The sequence below is a fragment of the Microcaecilia unicolor genome, chromosome 6 (genome assembly GCF_901765095.1).
Source record: "Microcaecilia unicolor chromosome 6, aMicUni1.1, whole genome shotgun sequence".
Classification (NCBI taxonomy): Eukaryota; Metazoa; Chordata; class Amphibia; order Gymnophiona; family Siphonopidae; genus Microcaecilia; species Microcaecilia unicolor.
Genome location: NC_044036.1, coordinates 186538445 through 186556043, shown reverse-complemented (window position 1 = coordinate 186556043; position 17599 = coordinate 186538445). Strand labels below are relative to the sequence as shown.

The 17599-nt window shown below is 46.2% G+C and overlaps 1 protein-coding gene across 2 annotated transcripts in view; it reads left to right on the top strand.

Annotated features, from left to right (window-relative positions):
- Window positions 1-17599, top strand: part of RBM5 (RNA binding motif protein 5) — a 247830-nt gene that overhangs the window by 148492 nt on the left and 81739 nt on the right. Inside the window, exon 16 of one of the 2 annotated variants that reach the window (XM_030205344.1) lies at window positions 10644-10714. In XM_030205344.1, the coding sequence (XP_030061204.1) occupies window positions 10644-10714 (71 nt within the window). Of the gene's footprint in view, window positions 1-10640; window positions 10715-17599 lie in introns of both variants that reach the window. The other variant, XM_030205343.1, reaches the window with a different exon arrangement.

Here is a 17599-nt window from a genome sequence, read left to right as displayed (position 1 = left end):
TCCACCCCCGAGGCCCTGTTTGTTCTGTTCCAGGCTACACTCTCAGTTAGTTGGTAAATTTTTTAGGTCAATCTCAGTTATGTCCTCGCCGTTGCGAGGCCCAATTGACCAATGTTGTTGTTTTGAGTGAGCCTGGGGGCTAGGGATACCCCATCAGTGAGAACAAGCAGCCTGCTTGTCCTCGGAGAAAGCGAATGCTACATACCTGTAGAAGGTATTCTCCGAGGACAGCAGGCTGATTGTTCTCACAAACCCGCCCGCCTCCCTTTGGAGTTGTGTCTTCCCTTGAAGTGTATTGTCTTGCTACATACTGGACTGGCCGGCTCGAGCCGGTTTCGGGCGGGAAGACGGCCGCGCATGCGCGGTGCGCGCGGGCGCGCGAGGGCTAGCAAAGGACTTTGCTAGTGAAGTTTCCGATTGGAGGGGCTGCCGTGGACGTCACCCATCAGTGAGAACAATCAGCCTGCTGTCCTCGGAGAATACCTTCTACAGGTATGTAGCATTCGCTTTATGCTGGGAAAGGCCTAAAGTCCATAAAGTCCAGCATTCATATCTAATGGGCATAGGTACATAAGTTTTGCCATACTGGGAAAGCTCAAAGGTCCACCTTTCTACAATCAGAACAGCATTTAAAAAAAAAAAAAAAACTCTCACGAGAGTGTCGAACAGAAATCTCTGCTCCAAAAGCAAGGCTTTGCAGTAATTCTGCAAACTAACGCATACAATATTTGCCATGGCTGTTCACCACTAGGAACACCGGGGATCCTGGGCCTAGGTTCTGTGTTTTAACCTGAAACAAGCTCAACATTCATATCTATTGGGTGTGAGTCTGGTACTACTACTACTTAACATTTCTAGAGCACTACTAGGGTTATGCAGCGCTGTACAAATTAACAAAGAAGGACGGTCCCTGCTCAAAGGAGCTTACAATCTACATCTCAGTGAAGGAGGAGGCATGACCGTGGTTCGTGGATTAGGGAGATCCAAGAAATTACAGGCCGGTGAATCAGACGTTCATACTAGGACAATTTTTTCTGTCCGGAGTGTACTACCATAGCTGGTGGACTCCTATATTCGGAACTTACCCAACTATGTACATAAGTACATAAGTAGTGCCATACTGGGAAAGACCAAAGGTCCATCTAGCCCAGCATCCTGTCACCGACAGTGGCCAATCCAGGTCAAGGGCACCTGGCACGCTCCCCAAACGTAAAAACATTCCAGACAAGTTGTACCTAAAAATGAGGAATTTTTCCAGTCCATTTAATAGCGGTCTATGGACTTGTCCTTTAGGAATCTATCTAACCCCTTTTTAAACTCCGTCAAGCTAACCGCCCGTACCACGTTCTCCGGCAATGAATTCCAGAGTCTAATTACACGTTGGGTGAAGAAAAATTTTCTCCGATTCGTTTTAAATTTACCACACTGTAGCTTCAACTCATGCCCTCTAGTCCTAGTATTTTTGGATAGCGTGAACAGTCGCTTCACATCCACCCGATCCATTCCACTCATTATTTTATACACTTCTATCATATCTCCCCTCAGCCGTCTCTTCTCCAAGCTGAAAAGCCCTAGCCTTCTCAGCCTCTCTTCATAGGAAAGTCGTCCCATCCCCACTATCATTTTCGTCGCCCTTCGCTGTACCTTTTCCAATTCTACTATATCTTTTTTGAGATACGGAGACCAGTACTGAACACAATACTCCAGGTGCGGTCGCACCATGGAGCGATACAACGGCATTATAACATCCGCACACCTGGACTCCATACCCTTCTTAATAACACCCAACATTCTATTCGCTTTCCTAGCCGCAGCAGCACACTGAGCAGAAGGTTTCAGCGTATCATCGACGACGACACCCAGATCCCTTTCTTGATCCGTAACTCCTAACGCGGAACCTTGCAAGACGTAGCTATAATTCGGGTTCCTCTTACCCACATGCATCACTTTGCACTTGTCAACATTGAACTTCATCTGCCACTTGCACGCCCATTCTCCCAGTCTCGCAAGGTCCTCCTGTAATCGTTCACATTCCTCCTGCGACTTGACGACCCTGAATAATTTTGTGTCATCGGCGAATTTAATTACCTCACTAGTTATTCCCATCTCTAGGTCATTTATAAATACATTAAAAAGCAACGGACCCAGCACAGACCCCTGCGGGACCCCACTAACTACCCTCCTCCACTGAGAATACTGGCCACGCAATCCTACTCTCTGCTTCCTATCTTTCAACCAGTTCTTAATCCATAATAATACCCTACCTCCGATTCCATGACTCTGCAATTTCTTCAGGAGTCTTTCGTGCGGCACTTTGTCAAACGCCTTCTGAAAATCCAGATATACAATATCAACCGGCTCCCCATTGTCCACATGTTTGCTTACCCCCTCAAAAAAATGCATTAGATTGGTGAGGCAAGACTTCCCTTCACTAAATCCGTGCTGACTTTGTCTCATCAGTCCATGTTTTTGTATATGCTCTGCAATTTTATTCTTAATAATAGCCTCCACCATCTTGCCCGGCACCGACGTCAGACTCACCGGTCTATAATTTCCCGGATCTCCTCTGGAACCCTTCTTAAAAATCGGAGTAACATTGGCTACCCTCCAGTCTTCCGGTATTACACTCGATTTTAGGGACAGATTGCATATTTCTAACAGTAGCTCCGCAAGTTCATTTTTTAGTTCTATTAATACTCTGGGATGAATACCATCAGGTCCCGGTGATTTACTACTCTTCAGCTTGCTGAACTGACCCATTACATCCTCCAAGGTTACAGAGAATTTGTTTAGTTTCTCCGATTCCCCCGCTTCAAATATTCTTTCCGGCACCGGTGTCCCCCCCAAATCCTCCTCGGTGAAGACCGAAGCAAAGAATTCGTTTAATTTCTCCGCTACGGCTTTGTCCTCCTTGATCGCCCCTTTAACACCATTTTCGTCCAGCGGCCCAACCGACTCTTTGGCCGGTTTCCTGCTTTTAATGTATCTAAAAAAGTTTTTACTATGTATTTTTGCTTCCAACGCTAATTTCTTCTCAAAGTCCTTTTTTGCCCTCCTTATCTCCGCTTTGCATTTGGCTTGGCATTCCTTATGATCTATCCTGTTACTTTCAGTTGGTTCTCTTCTCCACTTTCTGAAGGATTGTTTTTTGGCTCTAATGATTTCCTTTATCTTACTGTTTAGCCACGCCGGCTGACGTTTAGTCTTTTTTCCCTTTTTTCTAATACGTGGAATATATTTGTCCTGAACCTCCAGGATGGCGTTTTTAAACAGCATCCACGCCTGATGCAAGTTTTTTACTCTGCGAGCTGCTCCTTTCAGTCTTTTTTTCACCATTTTTCTCATTTTGTCGTAATCACCTTTTCTATAGTTAAACGCTAGCGTACTTGATTTCCTAGTTTCACTTCCTTCAATGCCAATATCAAAACCGATCATATTATGATCACTGTTATCAAGCGGCCCTCGTATCGTTACCCCCTGCACTAGATCATGAGCACCACTAAGGACTAAGTCTAGTATTTTTCCTTCTCTTGTCGGCTCCTGAACTAGCTGTTCCATGAAGCTGTCCTTGATTTCATCAAGAAATCTTATGTCCCTTGCGTGTACAGATGTTACATTACCCCAGTCTATATGGAATGCCACAGAGAAAGGGCTGGGGTTTGTAGCCCTATTTAACTGGTGTCCTTGGTCACCCTTCCTCTTCTTCTCAGGACCCAGAGAATGGCTAGTTTTTTGCTTATGCATTAACCGGTCGTTTTCAGCAGTACTCTCTCTTCCGTTCTTTTATAGATCTAAGAGGATGTTCATTGCGCTCTCAGGGTCATTTCATCCTTACCTAGACGACTGCCTAATTGGAGAAAGTCTTATCAGCAGAGTTCTCAAGTCACGCACCGGGTGTTGCATTTCTTACAGTCTCTAGGTTGGGTGGTGATTGTAGCCAGGCCTCTCATTTGATCTCTCATCAGATATCTCTAATTTTCTCTTTGTTTAGTCAGGTTGGCGCAGAGTCTTTTGTCTCCTCTGCAAACATCCCAGTTTATATTTTTCTTGGTGACCTTGGGCCTTCTACCATTTCCTCGCTCTATTCTGCAGAATGCAATTTTACTTTCTAATTCCCAAGAAGGAATTTTCCTTCATCCTATTGCGAATCTCAGGGTCATCAATCGCGCTATTTAAGTGTCATCTAGTTATCTCAAGAACCTTAGTTCCGTCATAGGGATGCTTCGTGCAGTACACTTTTTGGCAGAAGCTTGTTTGTATATATTTTTTTCTGGGGGACCACAGCAATTCGTTTACCTTCGGGTGAATTTTGTTTTCCCTACTGACAAACAAGGCGGAGAGAGCTATGTTGGTCTTTGCCATGGCAGTGGGTTATGTCATCTGCCAAGGAGGAGTTAAGAGTATACTCTTGAGTTTGTAGTCATTTTTTCTTAGTTGTCTCACCCTGCATTCAGGTGAATGGACTCTCATCTTTTCAGCCTTACTTCCTCACTGCGACACTTCAGGGCTATCTCTTTTTGCCTTCAGGCTCACAAACATTTCTTGCTTCTTCCGTTCAGCAACAGTCTTGACAGGGACAGATGCCATCGTCCAGCAGGGGTTTTTCAACCTTCTATATGCGTTTCTTCCGTCAACTCACTAGGGTGTTGGCTTATATTTAATAATAATAATAATATATTAAATAATAATAATAATATTTTAAAAAAAAGAGAGAGAAAAATTCCATCTTTCTTCCATATCAGGCTTTATTTGGTCATCGGTTTTGGCTCTGCTTCAGTAGTTCTTTCTATGCGGTGGTTCATTTTTTGTTGGTTTTCATAAAGGATTACTCTCTCTTCTCTTCTCCTGCAGTTTGCAGTTTTTTCCCGTTTCTGAGGTCCAATACGGCCTCGTCTTTTTGGAAGTTCTCGTTTACTTTAAGGTTCTTAGTCTCCTTCACCCGACAGGCCGAAATCCTCTTTAAATCACAATCTTAATCTTTCAGCTCTCGTAGGTCCTCTTTTTGGACTGTTTTTTTCTTCTGGTGTCCTTTAAGGTTTTTCCTCTTAAAGCTCTGTTTTCTAGTAGCCATTGTTTTTTCTTTAAGGTCTTTCTCTTAAACCACTGTTTTCTAGTAGCCATAACTTTTTCTATAAAGTTTTCCTCTTCAAGCAGTGTTTCCTAGTAGCCATTGCAGCAAGTAGATCTATGTGTGGAATACTTCTACGGTTGGTAACTTCTTTTCGGTCTGCTGTAGTTGAGTTTTCACCTTTCCCAATCGTTTTTTTCTTATTGGTTTTGTCCTTCTAGCCAGTGGGCGTAAGGGTTTGATTGTTTCTAACCCGCTATATCTCGAAGGATCAAGGAAATGAGAATGTCTATTTCTCTTCTCACTGAGAGAGCAGTTCCACAGCGTATTACAACACATTCCACAACTTCAGAAGCGGGCTCTATTCTTACTACAGCGATTTTTGGTGCTCTCGGTGCACATTGGTAAGGTGGCAACTTAGTCCTAGGTTCATTTTATTTTGCTCATTGGGACACATTATATGTTAGTTGTCGCCAGGTGGCCTATGCAGCATGAACATTTCTCTGCAGTTTTCATAGGGTCCCTCCCTTCACATTACTGCTTTGGTACTTCCCATCAGTCCAATCCTGGTCCGGTCCGGAGGGACGCTAAGGAAGGAGAAATTAGATCTTACCTGCTAATTTGCTTTCCTTTAGTCCCTCCGGACCGGACTAGGCCCCTCCCATGTTCTCTCTACTCTTTAGCTTCTTTTATTAAGTAGGAAGTGTATTCATTCCTTTACAATTCGTGGAACAATACTATATATATATACAAAACTTTACGTGGTCCATACCACTTCTCTGGTGGTTGCTGGTGAGCTCAGTTGCTGGAATCTATATATAAAACCTTAAATATGCCATACCACTTCTCTGGTGAGAGTTGTGGCTGAGCTCAGTTGCTGGAATATCTATAAAACCTTAAATATGATTTACCACTTTTCTGGTGAGAGTTGCTAGTGAGCTCAGTTGATGGAATATATATATAAAATCTTAAGTGGGCCATACCACTGGTGAGCTATATTATAAGTGAGCCATACCACTTCTCTGGGGAGAGTTGCGGGTGAGCCGTACCACTTCTCTGGGGAGAGTTGCTGGTGAGCTCTGATACTTGGCATTGTCGAGTGCTTTGTGGCTGCTAGGATTCCATACGGCACAGAAGGTCTTTCTTTCTTTTTTTCCTGCTTTGTTATTCAAATACTGAGGCTAAGGTCACATGGCCAAGGCTCCTATTGGCTCTCTAGAGTCAGAGTTTTTCTCAGTTTCCACCTGCTGGTAGGCGAGCACAACCCATCAGTCCAATCCTGGTCCGGTCCGGAGGGACTAAAGGAAAGCAAATTAGCAGGTAAGATCTAATTTCTCCTTCACTTATTTATTACATTTGTACCCCGCGCTTTCCCGCTCATCACAGGCTCAATGCAGCTTACATAGTAACAAGAGAAAACAATCTGTAGTATCACTTGCCCTGTCTATCCTCACCTCTTTATTCCCTTACCCTTACAGTGGGGGAAATAAGTATTTGATCCCTTGCTGATTTTGTAAGTTTGCCCACTGACAAAGACATGAGCAGCCCATAATTGAAGGGTAGGTTATTGGTAACAGTGAGAGATAGCACATCACAAATTAAATCCGGAAAATCACATTGTGGAAAGTATATGAATTTATTTGCATTCTGCAGAGGGAAATAAGTATTTGATCCCCCACCAACCAGTAAGAGATCTGGCCCCTACAGACCAGGTAGATGCTCCAAATCAACTCGTTACCTGCATGACAGACAGCTGTCGGCAATGGTCACCTGTATGAAAGACACCTGTCCACAGACTCAGTGAATCAGTCAGACTCTAACCTCTACAAAATGGCCAAGAGCAAGGAGCTGTCTAAGGATGTCAGGGACAAGATCATACACCTGCACAAGGCTGGAATGGGCTACAAAACCATCAGTAAGACGCTGGGCGAGAAGGAGACAACTGTTGGTGCCATAGTAAGAAAATGGAAGAAGTACAAAATGACTGTCAATCGACAAAGATCTGGGGCTCCACGCAAAATCTCACCTCGTGGGGTATCCTTGATCATGAGGAAGGTTAGAAATCAGCCTACAACTACAAGGGGGGAACTTGTCAATGATCTCAAGGCAGCTGGGACCACTGTCACCACGAAAACCATTGGTAACACATTACGACATAACGGATTGCAATCCTGCAGTGCCCGCAAGGTCCCCCTGCTCCGGAAGGCACATGTGACGGCCCGTCTGAAGTTTGCCAGTGAACACCTGGATGATGCCGAGAGTGATTGGGAGAAGGTCCTGTGGTCAGATGAGACAAAAATTGAGCTCTTTGGCATGAACTCAACTCGCCGTGTTTGGAGGAAGAGAAATGCTGCCTATGACCCAAAGAACACCGTCCCCACTGTCAAGCATGGAGGTGGAAATGTTATGTTTTGGGGGTGTTTCTCTGCTAAGGGCACAGGACTACTTCACCGCATCAATGGGAGAATGGATGGGGCCATGTACCGTACAATTCTGAGTGACAACCTCCTTCCCTCCGCCAGGGCCTTAAAAATGGGTCGTGGCTGGGTCTTCCAGCACGACAATGACCCAAAACATACAGCCAAGGCAACAAAGGAGTGGCTCAGGAAGAAGCACATTAGGGTCATGGAGTGGCCTAGCCAGTCACCAGACCTTAATCCCATTGAAAACTTATGGAGGGAGCTGAAGATGCGAGTTGCCAAGCGACAGCCCAGAACTCTTAATGATTTAGAGATGATCTGCAAAGAGGAGTGGACCAAAATTCCTCCTGACATGTGTGCAAACCTCATCATCAACTACAGAAGACGTCTGACCGCTGTGCTTGCCAACAAGGGTTTTGCCACCAAGTATTAGGTCTTGTTTGCCAGAGGGATTAAATACTTATTTCCCTCTGCAGAATGCAAATAAATTCATATACTTTCCACAATGTGATTTTCCGGATTTAATTTGTGATGTGCTATCTCTCACTGTTACCAATAACCTACCCTTCAATTATGGGCTGCTCATGTCTTTGTCAGTGGGCAAACTTACAAAATCAGCAAGGGATCAAATACTTATTTCCCCCACTGTAATTGTTCTGCCTGCCTGTCTTTATCAGCAGGGACTGTCTTTTTTTTTTTTGTGTATGATGTACAGCGCTGCGTATGCCTTGTAGCGCTATAGAAATGATAAGCAGTAGTAGTAGTTATACTTCAATAAGATGTAAATATAAAATCATGTGTGTTTGAGGCATCTGCAGATGAGAACAGATCTCATGGGGACGGAGACAGAACCCACGGAGATGGGACAATTTGTCCCTGTGTCATTCTCTAACCACACCTATGCTATACAAACCTGTCTACAAGGGAGGGGGAGGGCTCTACACAAAAAAAAAGTGGCTCACCTTTATTCACATGCTTATTCACCCCTTCAGAGAAATGTGACTGGTGAGGCAAGATTTCCCTTCTCTAAATCCATGTTGGTTTTGTCTAATTAACCCATGCTTATTTATATGCTTTGTAATTTTGTTCTTTATAACAGTCTTACCCAGCATTGATGTCGGGCTCTTCCTGTCTATAATTTCCCAGATCACCTCTGCAATAATTTTTAAATAAATCGGTGTTACATTGGCCAACTTCCAATCTTCTGTTGTTATGTTTGATTTTTAAAGATAAATTACATGTTACTAACAATAGTCCTGCAAGTTCATTTTTTCAGTTCTCAGTACTTGAGGATGAATACCATCTGGTCCAGGTGATTTTGGTACTCTTCAGTTTGTCAGATTGCTCTGTTATGTCTTCCATGTTTACAGAGGTTTGTTTGTTTCTCTGACTTGTCAGCATTGAATACCATTTCTGGCACTGGTATCTCTCCCTCATTTTCCTTGAAGACTGAAGCAAATTCATTTAATCTCTCGGCTATGGCCTTGTCTTCCCTGATTGCCCCTTTATCCTTCGGTCATTTAGTGGTCCAACTGATTCTTTCGCCGGCTTCTTGCTTCTAATATACCTAAAAAAGTTGTTCTGTGCTTTTGCCTCCAGCGCAATCTTCTTTTCAAAGTCTTTCTTTGCCTTCCTTATCAGCGCTTTGCATTTGATTTTACCATTCCTTATGTTGTTTTCTATTACTTTCAATCAGATCTTTCTCCTATTTTTTTGAAGGATTTTCTTTTAGCTCTAATAGCTTCCTTCACCTAACTTTTTAATCATGCTGGCTGTGATTTTGGTCTTCATTCCTCCTTTTTTAATACACAGAATATGTCTGGTCTGGGCTTCCAGGGTGGTATTTTTGAAGAGCATCCATGCCTGATGTAAATTTTTGACCTTTGCAGCTGCTTCTTTTAAGTTTTTGGTTTGGATTTTTTTTTTTTTTTTACCATTCTCATTTTATCAGTCTTGTTTCTGAAAGTTGGAGTTTTCTACCTTTTATTTTATTATTTTATATTCACCATTGTGACTTTTTCGAAGAAAGGGCGTTATATCAAATTTTGATTAAAACAAGGGGCTCACACTGAAGATGGTATTTCTAGTGGCTATCTGTTACACATGACAAGTGTTGGGACTTACAAGCCTTCTTTTGTCAGGAACTCTTTTATTGGACTTAAAGGCGAGGGGGGGTGGTACTAAGGATCTGCTCCTTTCATTTTGCCTAAGATAGTCTTTCCATTTCATCTTAGCTTGTTTACCAGTTTTTACTTTGCCTGCTGAAGGAAAAACAGTTGACATTTTCATCGGTTGGATGTCTCTAGAGTAATCCACATCTAGTTCTAGAGAACCAGCAAGTTGAAGTGATCATGTAGATTGTCTTTTGTGGTGGTCCCTGGAAGGGTGAAGCCGCTTCAAAAGCTACCATTGCATGCTGGATTACAGAGGCAATTGCCTTATCACACGTTTTGTCTGGGAGGCCTGTGCCCTCTGTTCTGAAGATTTATTCGACTGGGGGCAGGCAGGCGTGGGTGAAGCACAAATTGATCCCCCTCAGGAGATCGCAAAGAAGCAATTTGGGCATCCAAACATTACAGTTTGGATATACAGGCCCAGTAGGAAGCAGACTTTGGTGATAATGTGTTGTCAGCAGTCGGTACTAGTTCTCACCTGTAAGATAAGCTACTTTGATCTGGAGTGGTCTTGAGGTATGATAAAGGGAAGTGAAATTAGATCTTACCAGCTATTTTCATTCCTTGAGTCCCTCTAGACATTCTAGAACCTACCCAGTGTCAGTTGTATATATTGCTGAAGGTGAGGTATATATAGCATTAAAGGTGAGGATGGAAAGATATATTCCAAGGGCACATTTCTCTCTTTGAAGTTCAAAAAGAGAAAGAGGTTCAGTGCGTGAGACTTCTATAAGATGTAGTGCATCTGTTGGTGTTCCATTGCTTTACGAAGATACTGGCTGTCACTAGACTGCACAGGATACTAATATAGAGTGATGTCACAAGCTAACAGTGCTCAGTTTCCATCTGTTGGTAAGAGACCATATACGCCAAGTGTCTGGAATGGTGGGGAGGGGCTCACGGAAAGAAAAAAAGGTGAGATCTAATTTCACATTTAGCATCTATTATTTGATACCAAATGAGCTCATTTTGTTTTGGCAGGCAGTTCAACCCCTACCACAGCAGCTGTTGTGTCACAGAGTCCTCAGTTGTATCAGCAGCCAGGCTCTCCGGTAAGATGTGTATTTTAAATAGCCAATTGATGAAGAAAATGTACTTGCGTAATTTACTCTTAAATACTGTAGGGTTCCAGTTAGCAGATCTGGGAAGTCTGGTATCTTGGAACACCCTTTAAGAAAATACCTGATTTCAACATGAAGAGGCAGTATAGGTGACACAGTCATGCTTGTGGTCCCAACATGGATCTGGGTTTTGGCATGAATGCCTGCTTCAGGAGTCAGTCTCTAAATACCATTTAGATGCATGGTACAACATTAGATGCATGGACAAAAAAAACAGAAGCATGATTAAAAGCAAGAAAATTACTGAGTATGTGCAGAATAATGTGCAACAGAGATAATATATGCAAAGATGGAATCTATTTTCACATCACCCCTTTGCTTTGGGGTGTTTTTTTTTTTTTTTAACGCATTCCATACATTTCTGTTCCCCTCTGGTGTTATATACCAGTTTATTTTGATATTTTACTGGTTAGTTATGGAGGCTTTATGTGCTTGATTTTATTCATCAGTTTTTTGTTGCTACCACAGAGGTGCCTTACATACATTTATATGTCATATTGTATGTATCAGATATACATACTTTTTATATTTAACTAGTAAAAAAGGCCCGTTTCTGTGAGAAATGAAACGGGCGCTAGCAAGGTTTTCTTCAGAGTGTATGTTTGAGAAAGAGTGTGTGGGAGAGATGGAGTGTGTGTGTCAGAGAGAGAATGAGAGAGAGAGAGAAAGAGTGTGTTAGTGTTTGTGTGTGAGAGTGTGTGTGATGAAAGAGGCGGTAGCAAGTGTGTGTGTTTGTGACAGAGAGTGAGTGTGTGGGAATGAGAGTGTGTGCCAGGGTGCCCCCCTCCCCCAAGGTGGCCCCCTTCCCTCCGTGGTCCCTGTCTGCCAGATGCAAGTGTATGTTTGTGACAGAGAAAGTTAGTGAGTGCAGTGTGTTTGTGAGAGAGAGAGTGGGTGTGTGTGTGCTTTCATCCCTCTGCCTCTCTCCCCACCTCCTACTCCTGCAGCTTTTCGTGGCTGCTAGCCCTGATGTGTGCTCCTGCTGCTCCTGCAGCTTTCCGTGGCTGCTATCAGTGATGTTTCCCGGACACACCTCCCCCCCTCCGAGATCGATGCAGGCATCGTTGTCAACTGATTCATCTGACTGAAGTACTCCTGACTGTAAAAGATGCACAGAAGAGCAGAGGGCAGGCTGGTCTTGAGCCTTCCCCTGCTCTCTCTGCATCCCAGCCAACAGGAAATGAAGGTGGGGCGCTGAGAGAAAGGGAAAGGGTGAAGGCGAGGCTGCCCTGTGCTGTTCTATGCTTCTTTTACAATCAGGAGGACACTTCAGTCAGTCAGGTGAATTAGTTGAAAGCGATGCATGCATCGACCTCGGGGGGGTGGGGTGGAGGATTCGCGTGGACCTGGTGGGGAGGAGGTGCGTCGATTTTGGGGGGGGGGGGGGAGTGCGGTGGTAAGTGCGAGCTGTGCACCCGCTCCTCCTGTCGCAGCGGTGGGGCGCTTCCTTTTGAACACAGCTGACATCGAACGGAGGAAGGGGGGGCGATGTGTGAATCCGCTGCTGCTGTCGGTGCGGTGGGCGACTTCCTTTTTAATAGAGCTGACAACGGAGGGGGGGGGGTGCAGCGGCGATGTGTGAAGCAGGCATCGGTGCTGCGGTGGGCCGTTTCGTTGTGTAGACAGCTGACATGGAGGGTGTGCGTCAGTCGCTGTTTGTTGTTGCAGGGCGGTGGAGCATCGGGGTCGATGCGCATGGGGGGGGTGGAGCGTCGGAGGGTGGTGGAACTGGGGATTGGTTGAGTGTCACAGCCCTGCCCTCGACGTCATAACGTTAGGACGCGAGGGCGGGGCACACACTCATGGGGAAAAATTTTGGTCTCTGCCACCTCAAAAACGGAAGTGGCAGCTTCATTTAGAATGTTGGGGTTGCGAATTATGTGTGGAAGGGGCGTGGCTGAGGGCGGGTGCATGAGTGAGAGTGAGTGGTGCATGAGTGACAGTGAGTGTCCCTGCCACAGAGTGAGCTTCAAAGCTTCAGAATGTTTCAGGTGAGATTTATTTATATAGATATTGCCAGGTGGCTCTCTTTGATAATTTGACTTGTATCCATTCATAATTTTGTATTATATGCCAGGGTTTTATGGATTCCATCTTCGTATATATTGTTCTCCGAGGACAAGCAGGCTGCTTGTTCTCACGAATGGGTGACGTCCACAGCAGCCCCTCCGATCGGAGATCTTCACTAGCAACAGCTTGTTTGCTAGCCCTCGCATGCGCGACCGTCTTCCCGCTCGAACGTGAGCGTGCTCGTCAGTCTTTTTTCCGCAGCTCAGGATGGCTGTTTTCGGTCGGTCTGCGCCCCAAGGAGACCCCTCGCGTATTTTTGCCGCGTTCTTCCGTTCAGAAGTGTCTGGAATCTTCGTTCTGTTGTGTTCTTCGTCTTTTCAGGGGAAAAAAATTCACTTATTTCAAGTGTTTTTCCCGCTAAGTTTTCTTTTACGGGTTTTTTTCTAACTTGTTTTGGTGCCATTGTCATCATCGTGAATTTTGACTTCGCTGGCGTGATTTTTCCGCCCATGTCCTCAAAGCCTGCCAGCGGGACTATCTCGCTTACTGATAGGCACGTTTCATGTCTTCAGTGTCGGGGGGCCGGGCATCGTCCCCAGGCCTGTACGCTCTGTCTTCTGTTGAAGAAGAGAACTCAGGCGGCGAGATTGGCCCAGTGGAACCTTTTGTTCGGGGCTTCGTCCGGTGCTTCGACGTCTTTGGTACCGAGGTCATCGTCCGGTGTGTCGACGTCTACGATACCGAGGTCATCGGTGGTATCGATGTCTGAGGGTGCTTCTTCCAGAGTGCAGGTGAGGGCTGTCCATTCCCCTGCTGGTAACGGTGAGCCCTCGAGTAGGTCTCCGCCTGCCTCGAGGGTTCCTGCGGTACAGGCCCCCCGGAATCGACCTCTTTCGGACCCGGCCCATAGGAGACGTTTGGATTCAACGTCCTCCTCTTCGGTACCGGGAGGTACCAGTGACGTGCTTCGTGCAAAGGCAAAGAAGCATCATCATTGGTTGCCTTCCAGACGCAGTACCAAGAGCTCTGGGTTGCCGGTGGCACTGGCACCCGCTAAGCGTCAATGCCGGGAGGTGTCGATGCGCTCCACTGTGGACAGCCCGGTTCCGCGTCCCGGACAGATTCTGAGCTTGTCGCCGGTACCGGACTCCTTGCCTTCCTCGACAGCCGCTCTGAACGAGAGCCTCAGGGCCATCCTTTCAGGGATTCTGGAGGAGCTGTTGCGCCCTTCTCCTCCGGTACCGGGGGTGCTTGCGCCGCCGGTGCCGTTGAGTGAGGCGCCAGCTGGCCCCTCACCCGTCGTGAGGTCTCTGGTCCTGGTACCGCTTGCGGTACCTGCATCAGCAGCCTCCCAGGCTGACTCCCCAACGACATCGATGGAGGGAGCTTCATCGCTGCCGATGCGGGAGTCTTCCTCTCGACGTGCCCACTGTGGCCATCTTTCCACGGAGTCGAGACGGGCCCAGCTTCGGACTGCAGTCCACGAACTAGTGTCCGACACCGAGGGTGAGGCCTCGTGGGAAGCAGAGGAAGACCCGAGATATTTCTCTGACGAGGAGTCTGGTGGTCTTCCCTCTGATCCTACTTCCTCTCCTGAAAGGCAGTTTTCTCCTGAGTCTTTTGTGGCCTTTGTCCAGGAAATGTCTATGGTTATTCCCTTCCCTTTGGTTACGGAGGATGAGCCAGGAGCCGAAATGATTGAGCTTTTGGACTATCCGCCACCTAAGGAATCGTCCACTGTACCCGTGCATCATGTCCTCAAAAAGACATTGCTGGTGAACTGGGCGAAACCCTTATCTAATCCCCACATTCCCAAGAAAATTGAATCCCAGTATCGGATCCATGGGGATCCAGAGTTAATGAGGACCCAGTTGCCCCATGACTCTGATGTGGTGGATCTGGCCCTTAAGAAGGTCAAGAGTTCTAGGGAGTACGCTTCGGCGCCCCCGGGCCGTGACTCTAGAACCTTGGATTCTTGTGGGCGGAAGGCCTACCATTCTGCAATGCTCGTTTCCAAAATCCAGTCATACCAGTTCTATACGAGCATTCATATGCGGAACAATGTGCAGCAGTTGGCGGACTTGGTTTGGTGGACAAGCTCCCTTCTGAGCAGGCCAAGCCTTTTCAGCAGGTGGTCAGGCAGCTGAAGGCGTGTCGTAAATTCCTGGCCAAGGGTGTTTACGATTCTTTTGATGTCTCGTCCAGGGCTGCTGCTCTAGGTGTGGTGATGCGCAGACTCTCATGGCTGCGTGCCTCCGACCTAGAGAATAGGCTCCAGCAGCGGATTGCGGATGCTCCTTGCCGGGGGGATAACATTTTTGGAGAAAAGGTCGAACAGGTGGTAGAACTCCACCACCAGCGGGACACTGCCTTCGACAATTTCCCCCACTGGGCGTCTTCAGCATCTACCTCAACTGGTAGACGTTTTTATGGCGGAAGGAGGACTGTTCCCTATTCTTCTAGTAACCGTAGGTACAGGCCTGCTTTTCAGGCTAAACCCCAGCGCGCTTGTTCACGTCAACAGCGTGTGCCTCAACAGGCCCCATCAGCTCCCCAGCAAAAGCAAGGGAAGAGCTTTTGACTGGCTCCAGCAGAGCATAGCCGAAGTCAAGTATCGTGCCGGACGATCTGACGGTCGGAGGGAGGTTAAAATTTTTTCGCCAAAGGTGGCCTCTTATAACCTCCGACCAGTGGGTTCTTCAAATAGTCCGGCTGTGATACGCCCTCAATTTGATTTGAAAACCTCCAAATTGTCCACCGGGGCAGGAAGGGCTGGTATTCTATTCCAGGTACTTCCTTGTGGAAAAGAAAACGGGGGATGTGTCCCATCCTAGACCTAAGGGCCCTGAACAAATATCTGGTCTGAGAAAAGTTCAGGATGCTTTCCCTGGGCACCCTTCTTCCCATGATTCAGGAAAACGACTGGCTATGCACTCTGGACTTAAAGGATGCTTACTCTCACATCCTGATACTGCCAGCTCACAGACAGTATCTTCGATTCTGACTGGGAGCAAGGCATTTTCAGTATTGTGTTGCTACCCTTTGGTCTCGCCTCTGCGCCCAGAGTGTTTACAAAATGCCTGGCTGTCGTAGCGGCGTCTCTACGCAGACTGGGAGTGCACGTGTTCCCTTATCTCGACGATTGGCTGGTGAAGAACACCTCCGAGGCAGGAGCTCTACAGTCCATGCAGATGACTATTCGACTCCTGGAGCTACTGGGGTTTGTGATAAGTACATAAGTAATGCCATACTGGGAAAAGACCAAGGGTCCATCGAGCCCAGCATCCTGTCCACGACAGCGGCCAATCCAGGCCAAGGGCACCTGGCAAGCTTCCCAAACGTACAAACATTCTATACATGTTATTCCTGGAATTTTGGAGTTTTCCAAGTCCGTTTAGTAGCGGTTTATGGACTTGTCCTTTAGGAAACCGTCCAACCCCTTTTTAAACTCTGCTAAGCTAACCGCCTTCACCACTTTCTCCGGCAACGAATTCCAGAGTTTAATTACACGTTGGGTGAAGAAAAATTTTCTCCGATTTGTTTTAAATTTACTACACTGTAGTTTCATCGCATGCCCCCTAGTCCTAGTATTTTTGGAAAGCGTGAACAGACGCTTCACATCCACCTGTTCCACTCCACTCATTATTTTATATACCTCTATCATGTCTCCCCTCAGCCGTCTCTTCTCCAAGCTGTATAGCCCTAGCCTCCTTAGTCTTTCTTCATAGGGAAGTCGTCCCATCCCCGCTATCATTTGTCGCCCTTCGCTGCACCTTTTCCAATTCTACTATATCTTTCTTGAGATGCGGCGACCAGAATTGAACACAATACTCAAGGTGCGGTCGCACCATGGAGCGATACAACGGCATTATAACATCCTCACACCTGTTTTCCATACCTTTCCTGATAATACCCAACATTCTATTCGCTTTCTTAGCCGCAGCAGCACACTGAGCAGAAGGTTTCAGTGTGTTATCGACGACGACACCCAGATCCCTTTCTTGGTCCGTAACTCCTAACGTGGAACCTTGCATGACGTAGCTATAATTCGGGTTCTTTTTTCCCACATGCATCACCTTGCACTTGCTCACATTAAACATCATCTGCCATTTAGCCGCCCAGTCTCCCAGTCTCGTAAGGTCCTCTTGTAATTTTTCACAATCCTGTCGCGATTTAACGACTTTGAATAACTTTGTGTCATCAGCAAATTTAATTACCTCGCTAGTTACTCCCATCTCTAAATCATTTATAAATATATTAAAAAGCAGCGGTCCTAGCACAGACCCCTGAGGAACCCCACTAACTACCCTTCTCCATTGTGAATACTGCCCATTTAACCCCACTCTCTTTCCTATCCTTCAACCAGTTTTTAATCCACAATAGGACATTTCCTCCTATCCCATGACCCTCCAATTTCCTCTGTAGCCTTTCATGAGGTACCTTGTCAAACGCCTTTTGAAAATCCAGATACACAATATCAACCGACTCCCCTTTGTCCACATGTTTGTTCACTCTTTCAAAGAATTGAAGTAAATTGGTCAGGCAAGATTTCCCCACACAAAAGCCATGCTGACTTGGTCTCAGTAATCCATGTCCTCAGATGTGCTCTGTAATTTTGTTTTTGATAATAGCCTCTACCATTTTCCCCGGCACCGACGTCAGACTCACCGGTCTATAATAAAGTCCCATCTTCTTCCAGCCCAGAAGCTAGAATTCATAGGAGCTCTGCTGGACTCGCAGACTGCTCGTGCCTACCTTCCGGAAGCGAGGGCCAACACTCTCCTGTTTCTCGTTTCCTGGGTACGG